This window comes from Papilio polytes, unplaced genomic scaffold (genome assembly GCF_000836215.1).
Source record: "Papilio polytes unplaced genomic scaffold, Ppol_1.0 DF821544.1, whole genome shotgun sequence".
In the NCBI taxonomy this organism is placed as follows: domain Eukaryota; kingdom Metazoa; phylum Arthropoda; class Insecta; order Lepidoptera; family Papilionidae; genus Papilio; species Papilio polytes.
Window position 1 is genome coordinate 458908 of NW_013527660.1, and position 9286 is coordinate 468193.

At 32.9% G+C, this 9286-nt stretch overlaps 1 protein-coding gene across 1 annotated transcript in view; it reads right to left on the reverse strand.

The window, feature by feature from the left end:
- The window catches only part of LOC106108384 (suppressor of cytokine signaling 7-like), a 12469-nt gene extending 9112 nt beyond the window's left edge, over nucleotides 1–3357 (reverse strand). Inside the window, exon 1 of the mRNA XM_013289545.1 lies at nucleotides 3349–3357. Within this exon, the coding sequence (XP_013144999.1) occupies nucleotides 3349–3357 (9 nt within the window). The remainder of the gene's footprint in view (nucleotides 1–3348) is intronic.
- Between the last annotated feature and the right edge of the window lie 5929 nt (nucleotides 3358–9286).

Here is a 9286-nt window from a genome sequence, read left to right on the forward strand (position 1 = left end):
AGCATTCCCCTTCGGAAAAAAAAAAAAATGTCTGAATTTCTTCGCCGATATGTGCAGGTTGCATCACGATGTATTGCTTCACCGTCCAGTTGATTGTTGGCAATTAATCAAGCACGAGCCACCATAAAGTTTGACTCTTATAATACTTGAGTGTACAGCGCAACTGTTTATTTCCTTTCCGGAAACGTAGTCAGAACTATTTGAACGCAAACGCAGGTGAAAGCTAGGAACCTAAATATAACAATCTACATGTGATTACGTGAAGCGGAAACTTGTTACCCCTTTTTAAGGACACTGCGGGAACTGTTAAAAAAAACGTTTAAATATATTTTTGTTAAAAGAATTAAAATATCGTACGTAATTCGATTAAAAATTCAGATGTTTCACAACAATTTATTTCGTATATAATTGCTTGTTGATCTTCCTCCCTTCAATTAATAAAAATTCTTGTTTAAAAAGTATTTTTAAACATTACTTTGCATTACTACCGGTCTGTTGATTTATTTATTAAAACAGTATTGAAAGAGCAAACCGAAAACAGACATGAAATAGTCTTTTTAAGCAATTAATGCTACGGTTGCCAATCTCTAATTGAGCCTTTGTATTCAGATTTCAATTTGTGTTTCTGTGTATTGATGTTTAGTACTTTGATGTTATTATCGAGATTGGTCATTAGGCAAAAAGCCTGTACATGTCCCTGGCATATAATGTTCACGACCACAGTTAAGCCGTTTATGTAACAAATTACCAGAAACAACTAGAAATTAAAATAAAATGCATGTTTCTGTTTTTATTACTAAATTAAACTCAATATGTGAAAGGGTAATGCATGCTAAAAGCTTATTCAAAAGATTTTATATTCTGTCTATTAGAGATGTAATTTTTTACTCTATCTGCAGTTTTACACAAAAGTGTGTCCATAATATGCATCACAACAGCAATAACACTGATGAAAGTAACCGAGCGATGAATTAACTATTACTTTAATTAACTTTAAAAAAAAAAAAGTTTATAGAAAAGAAGACATAAGAAGTAAAAACCATGTATTCGTAGAAGGATGTAGAAGAATCGATTGGTGTGCCAGGATCTCCCTCAAAGGTCTCTGCATACCCAATTGTTACACTTGTCTGATGTATTCATTGTTAAAAAAGTGGAAAGCAATACGATACTAGTAAGGTTAAAAATGCAAGAGCTTATTAATTTTTATTTTTAATTAGCACTAGCGCTCTGAAGGGTAATTAAACATCAAAGTAACTTTAACAAGAGGAGTTGTACTTTCCGTTAAAACAACTTTAATACGATATTTTCAAAGTAACGGAATATTACAATATTCAGGAAAGTACCGTAGATTTCACTCATCTAGAATATTTAGTTACCAATCACAGTTGCCAACGTCGGACCGAACTGGTTTACTTTCGCCTTGTAGAGGCATTATTAAATTAAAATAGAGCTGCATTAAAGGAGACGGAAACTATTGGAAGTTTAATTTTCTTACACTTTATAGCTAACAAGTTAAAATTATAGCAGATATGTGAACTTTGAAAATAATGTAAAAAGATTTTAGAAAATCTTAATGGATAAAATCAACAAAAAACGAGACAAGTAAAACACGAGTATATTATAAAACAGAAGAAAAGAAACTCTGTTTCCAAGAAAACCAAACGTATTTAACAATTTTAAGAGTAGTTGCCTGCGGATGAAAGAAACGTAGATACTTTAAATTAAGTTTATAGAACAGACTACGAGTATCGATTCTATTCATTGCTTCTCCGAACAGTTACTTCGATAAAAGGAAATAAACAGATTGTAGTGGGGTGAATCGCTTCGACCCGTTAAGACGTTTAACTTCATTTATTCCAATTGTAAATGTAATTTTCTCCGATCGCAATTGGATCAGTATTGAATAGGATTATGTATTAAGGGCGTATTCCATCGGTGTTCAGCGTCAAGCAACCGTCGTTGCACAGGTTTTGAATAAAACTTCAGTTCAGTTACGCGATGCGGACAATCCGCTTTTACGCTGTGCGTTATCATCGACTTTCAGCTTGCATCGGCGGCCGACAGATTATTGCAGGCCGTTGCAGCCGCGCTCAGTTTTCGCATAAATGTACCTTCCATTTGTAATTGCGCTGTAGCGGTTCGTCGAGAAATGAAATGATTATATCATGTAAATCATACTACGAAAAATTAGAGCTATGAATGATATTCAAAATAAGTTACCTAAAACATTGTACGTTTTATATCAGAATTAGATAAGAAGAAAAATATATTTCATAGTTTGAACCTCTGTCGAATCTTCTTACAAAAATAATAGTGCAATTTTACGACAAAATCCGATATTAAAATTGATGATCTAATAATATGAGACAACGTTATCCCGAGAGAATTTCGTTAAAGCTTCATTGACATTCCGTTAAAATAAGATAGTCAAAGTAGGTGTGGCGCGACACGAGCGACATTTTCTTGCGCGCCTCTCCTTTTAGCACACCAAAAATTACTTTCGTAAGCAGTTTAAAACTCTTCAGCACCTCATTTTAGGACGTCATAATGTTTTTTTTTAATTTATGCATTAAAAATTTTTTCAACGTTTTGAAAAATATGAATATTATGTAATTTCTTTCAACGAAACCTTCGTCAAATATTACAAGTGTTTACATTGCTTTTTGTCGCAACTTAGTCAGCTCGGAATTTAAAAAAAATCCAAGTTACTCCCGCAAAAATGAATCTACCGTCCATTAAGTGCCGTCAAAATCGGTGTAGCAGTTTCGGAGATTACCCGGAACAAACGCTAACTTACGTACGCTACAGATAAAATGTTTAAATTTGTTTTTTCGTCATAAGCAACGCAAATGCATCGTTTTAAGGAAATGTTATTATTTTAAATATTAAACACTGAAACTCTAATTTTATGAACTTTATAGATAGTGCGCATGTTTGATTAATGTTTCTAATCTGGCAGTCTAGGAGAGCTTTTCTCTACTTTGTTCACCGGTTGAACTTAACGATGTTGTTAGTTCGACGCATTTGCACGTTGTTTACAAACTTCGTCGGAACTTACCCTTGCAAATTTATTGTATTATATCGAATATTATAATGATCAGAAAATGAACCGTTTGTTCATAGATTTATGCAAATATTCCTGTCAGTATTCATTGAATTTGATGTAGGAAAATAGGATGTTTAGATGGAATTTATTGGAATGGAACATAACATGAATAAAATAATTATTTAGTATGGTAATTATATGTATACTAGCTGTCCCAGCATGGTTTCATCCGCATGAAATTATAAATACTTTATTTTATTGTTTAAATTTGTCAAATTCTCAATTGCAAATGTTAAACTTACCATTACCATGCTTCCTAGATATTAACAACATGTAATTTATGGTCCCTATCTTACAAGAAGTCTTTTTCTCAATTTACTTACCCTCTAACTTTAATAGCGTGAAAATATATAGCCTAAAGCGTGGCGTAAGTGTAGGACTTTTTATTAAAGAAAGAATTATTCAAAAATTTGCGGTGATTGCAGACATCCTAAGCCACGAAGTAGTATATTTATTACATTAATATAGAAGTATAGATAGGTTAAAAATAAAACATGATTTATTCTGACAATACTTTTTCATGCAAATTGTCCAAAGCGGCTTTCGTTTATGGTTTTATTGTTAACTTGATTGTTGTTAACATAGTTGTAATGAGAGACAAATATTTCACAATGTGAAATCGTAGCGCTAGCTAACTGTAATCGTAGCTAGGCGGTGGCTACGTGCTTCAATACGTCTACGCGGTGGCTACGAAAAAACGTTTATAAAGGTGTGTAAATGAATATCTAAATAATGATTTTAATAACTCAAAATCCTCGTTCGTTTAATTTTTTTTAAATTCCATTGATTATGTTTCATTATGAATTATGGTCGATTGTCGATCATTGGACGAATATTTGAGATGTTAAACCGTCAGAAATTTGAGTTTGTCATTATTTAACTTTCTGAGTTAAGTTTTATACGAACTAAACGTTTAGTTAGAATAAAAAACAAATTCTGAATTTTACTATAATTCGATACATCGTACTTTAAAAAATACTTACTAATATCTGTACTCGTATGTACATATTACACTTTGTAATAATAAAACCGATGGATGTTTCAATTTGTCAATGCATTTCAAAAGCATTGAAATCGCAAAATTAACAGCGGGCATTGTCCATTCCGCGGTTAATGGATGTTAATTGTCATAATAAGCATTGAAATGCGAACGAAGTGCCACTGAAATGCGAAAATAGTTGTAATATTCGACTATAGAATCTCTTTATAGATTGTTATCTATCTATCTTATCTACAATACATATATTAAAATTGGAGTGTCTGTTTGTAATATTAAAAGAAAAATTCCTGATTTCGGGAAGATGACGAAAATGCGCTGCTGATAACGAAAATCGCATTTAAAAAAAATTGTTTGTCTGTCTGTTTGTCCGCAAGCCGCGTTTGTTCCGGGAAATCCCCAAAACGACTGGGTACGGGACACGGAAGGGTAACGGACATAGACGGGCATATTATAGACTACTATCTTAATATTGCATGGACGAAATCGCGGGCAACAGCTACTTTTTAAAAATAAGAACGTTAATGTTGTCTTTAGTTATTTTTAGTTGAGCGGCATTTGAACCTTTGTACATTCATGTATTGAAGCGACTCCTTAGAAAACGGATAAGAAGCTTATTCTCCTTCTAGAGTATTAAGGAAAATACACGTGAGAAAATTCTCACATATAGTTTACGTAAAACTTCAGACCACTGAAAATGGAACGCGTTTGATGGTTTTATTCACTGGAAATATAAAATGTAATATAAAGAACCGCAATATTTCAAGAAATTTATAAGTGATTCCCTCTTTTACCGTCTGAGGAAGGGTTCTAGCGGAAAATCGAATATCAACTCGTAAAATAAACCTAAAAGGAGTAATATTAGTAGTTGCTTTAGTGAGCTTGTGATTAAGAAATCTTAACGTCGAGATTTGCCGCTATTCAATTTTCTTTCAATTTCAATTTGAGAAAATACATTTTTATTTATACTTTTAAGCTTTCGTCTAACGTTGTGTGAAAAATGTTATTTTTAATTTAAACGCGATATTTATTTATTTATTAATGTGTTGCAATGCCAAAGTCTAAATTGAATAAGTTTCATAAGTAACGAAAGAAACGTTTTAAATATTTCAGTATTTTCATACTATTTATGTCTTCGGCATAAGAACATTAAATTTTTACATTGATTTCAGAAATAAATAATTTGAATATGTCTCCATGTTTTTTTTTTAATATCTTTGTGCTATTCATGTCTGTCACAGTAAAACGAGTACTCGTATATCGTCTCAAGAAGTAGTTATATAATTCCTTTAAATACTACGTCATTTTTTTAAATACTTAGACGAGAAACATTTCCGTCTTGTTTAAAGCATAGCAGCTAGAGAAACACTTATGTTTGATTTTTTTTTAAATATTGACCAGATATTTTTTAGGGACTTTGGCTCCTTAGGACTTGTTAGTTTCAAAACAAGCTTTATGTATCTGATAACAATTTTTATAGCAGTAATCCACAGATTGTGAATATAAAACGAATAACACAACGATATGATTAAATAAAAACAATTCACTTGGTTGAATATCTAAAGTATCGAAACAGCGTGAATATCGAATATTATCTTCACATGGTAAATTTAATAGATGCTACACTGTATGTCCAATCGACCGTGCCATGAACTCAGCCGGACGGAAGTCGATCTTTATTCATGCGTTTGAATTTCAGAACCTTCATTACCTATACTTTGAGTGTTTAAGGTAGTTTTAGTTAGCTAAAATTTCGGACAAAGGACTTAATTTCAATAAACAATGCCGGCTCGCCTAACTTATTTAAATGTACCTAACGCGAAACAAGCTAATTTTATCAAGTTACCGTAAAAAAAAACCCGTAAAATGAAGAAATTTGGCAATACTGCTACTGAATTTTCATCTATTTATAAAGAGAAAAGATTTGATTGTTTGAATTAAAAGTTCTAAACCGATTCCTAAAATCCCTTCGCCATTGAAAAGCTACATTATCACTGAGTTATGAGTAATCATCACTGAGTAATCACACAAGATGGGGTGCACCACTTGTATTATAAATTCGTAAAGGAGTAAACTTTTATAAACATGTAAGTATGGCGTCGTTATAGTTATAGCTATAACGAGGGCCTTAAGTTTTTCTAGTCCCTACCTAAAACAATCTATTTTTTTTATTCGTTTTTTTGTCGTTATCCCATCTTTAAGTCCGTCAGTTATGGATGTATGACTAACGAAATCTGAAAACTGGCGACTCGATTGCTCGCTTAAAGTCTTGGATAACGTTGGTCAGTACCAGCACATTCAATTTATTCGGCGAGCAGCGTTCGCACACAACACACGTTTTATTAATAATTCCGTGCGAGCGCTGCCGATGCGTATTCCGGGCTATCGCCGGTCGCTAATAGTCAGAATTGGTATTTTAAAAAATGCACAACGATTTTTAATACTTCGATAAATTTATTAAAATACATGTTCCCGTAGAATCAATTATTCTTTTTGCTAAAACGTTCGCGTTTATAATATAGTCCTTAAAAACGATTTTTTAATGACTGTATAATATGGAAAGTATATACAAACTTACGATATGATAAAAAAATCTAACGGTGAAACAAAACATCGTGATGCAAACTGAACCTATCTACGAAGAAATTCAATGATGTGTTTGAAATGTGGGCTACCGTGGTTAACTAAGCCTCATGTTGTGTGCTCAGATCATATTTCCCCATTGAGGAGTCTACCTCAAAGTCTACCCAAGTTAAGGATGTCTAGGCCACCCACGTCAGCCCATTGCCATTTGATTATCTTCACATATATTCTTTGATTTTTCTGCTTATGTGCTGCAGGTTGCATCATAATGTTTTCCTTCACCTTAAAAAGTCTAATTAATGTATTAATGAAAATCGAAAAGACAAATTAGTTAATAATATTGATATCGATCTATACATTTGCTTTACAAAAGTAATTTTTACATACCGCCTTCTTAATTTAATCAAGTATAGAAGTTACAGATGCCTGAGTGGCTTGGTAATTGTAGAGTCGCGAACAAACTGCAATAACACCGAGTTCCAACTTGTTAACAAACTAAAATTAGGTGTCAGCCGAGTAATTCCTGTCAAAGTTTTTTTTTTTATTTTCATTTAACTCGCACCTAACTAACGTAACAAGCATGAAGTTTATTTTTTCATGTAAAATGTTATCTTTATTTTGTAAATTTTCTACCTAATACTTCTTGTACCGTACTAATTAATTCCGAGTCTTGCGTTAAGATATTGGAGGTTAAAATCACCGGTTCCCAAGAACTATAATATCGTAACGCAACTTGTTAACAACACTAATGGGATTCGAACCCACTATTTATAGATCTATAATCTGTACCTTTAACAGAAGGCTTGTGACAGTTAAATAAAAAAAAAGTTCAATTTGTATAGACAAATTAATTAGATGTTTAATTCATATAAAAAAAAAACAATGACTAGATAATACACTTTCAAACATAGAAGTGCAAAGAAAGCGTTGTAAGGAAATTGCAAACAAGTTCCGGCCCCTCGTTATATTCTTCTGGATTAATTTCGTTGCAGGCCCCAAGATAAAAGTAGTTTGCTTCCCAGACGGCTTGAATTCATAACTCAGTGTCAACAAAGACCGCGCTATTGATCCTAGTTAAGAATAGTTGCAGCGGTGAGAATGCGAGATGGGCTGAGCTTTATCTGCATAAGATTTTATTCGTAGAGTAAATACGACGAAAGGGTAACATCTATAAGGTGATCCCATAAGATGTCTTATTCAAAGATATGTTTTCAAATACCTTCCATCATTTGCAAATTATAATCCTATCTAGAAGTAGATAACGTAGTTATAATCTGTTTAAAATTAAACTTTCATATACTTTAAGTTCACATCAATGTATCAAAACCATACATTGTAAGTTTCACCGAGCTACCTTTATTGTGTGGTTAAGCGAGCGTCGCACGAGCTAAATGAGAATGTGTTCTTTCTGAGTGTTGCAGTTTGGTCCGCATGTCTGCTTTAAAAAAGTCTTTTTTATCGTAAAGTATTTAAAGTTACACATTTTAAACGATAAAAATGTTTTATAGTTTTACAACCGACATTTAACATTCAATATTTGCTATATTGTGTATTATTTGCCATAAAGTGCGCTTCATTAAATAAATACATTTAAAAATAAAAATGTAGTTTAATCCGAACACTTCTGATATTCTACATTTTATTACTCTTGCTCTTAAATACTTGGGTACTCATTTTCCTACGCTTGCTGCAATGTCTCAAAACGTACGATATTACTTTTGTCATATCTCACAAGGATCGCAATCTTCGCAGAATATCGTATTGTATTCCCTCAAACGATTCCATTCCACAATAAATCCTTTTCCACTGTCACAGCACTCAAGTTTAATTTTAAATAAATTGCCTACGTTTTAGTGAAACGTTTTTTAAATAGTAGACGATAGGACAAAAGGCTAAATGAGAAAGCTTACATCAAAGAAATGCTTCAGGCGATTAAATACATTCTGCGTAACAGCGGGCATACGTAGCTATGTAATACAAGTCCATACCTAGTAAGATAACATTAAACAACTGTACCAACTAATATAAGTGGGAGATACTCTGAACTTTTGTAGTGTTCACATAGACATTTACATTCGCAATTGAATAGAAGAGAGCCTCCACAACCAAACATGTTACAAACAGAGATACAATGTGTTTATTTATTCTTTTCAGTTGTGGAGATTGCATACGGCAGCTGACATTCCCGCTCGAGCCGCAAATTGATTTTTTACAGTAATAGCTATTTTATTTTCACAACAGTGTGGGTGCGCGGTCGCTTTTGCGGTGCTTTACCTATTTTCTCCTGTCTGTTAACTTGTATCGATACTGACCAAGTATTTAACAAATAAAACTGATTTATATTCAGATGCATAACATTTTATTGGATAATAGTAAAGCAATGTTTTAGTTTTTGTTTTTGGTTTAGACAGTGCTGGTTTTAGGTCTACCGGCGCCCTGGGCGAGATTTCTATGGCGCCTCCTTTTTACCATGCCTTTAAAGGGCAGTTTATTAGATTATATCATCATCATCCACTTGCCCTTATCCCTTACGGAGGGTCCGCACAGTATGTGCTGCTCTTCCATACATCTCTATCAGCCGTCATATCTGAATCCACTCC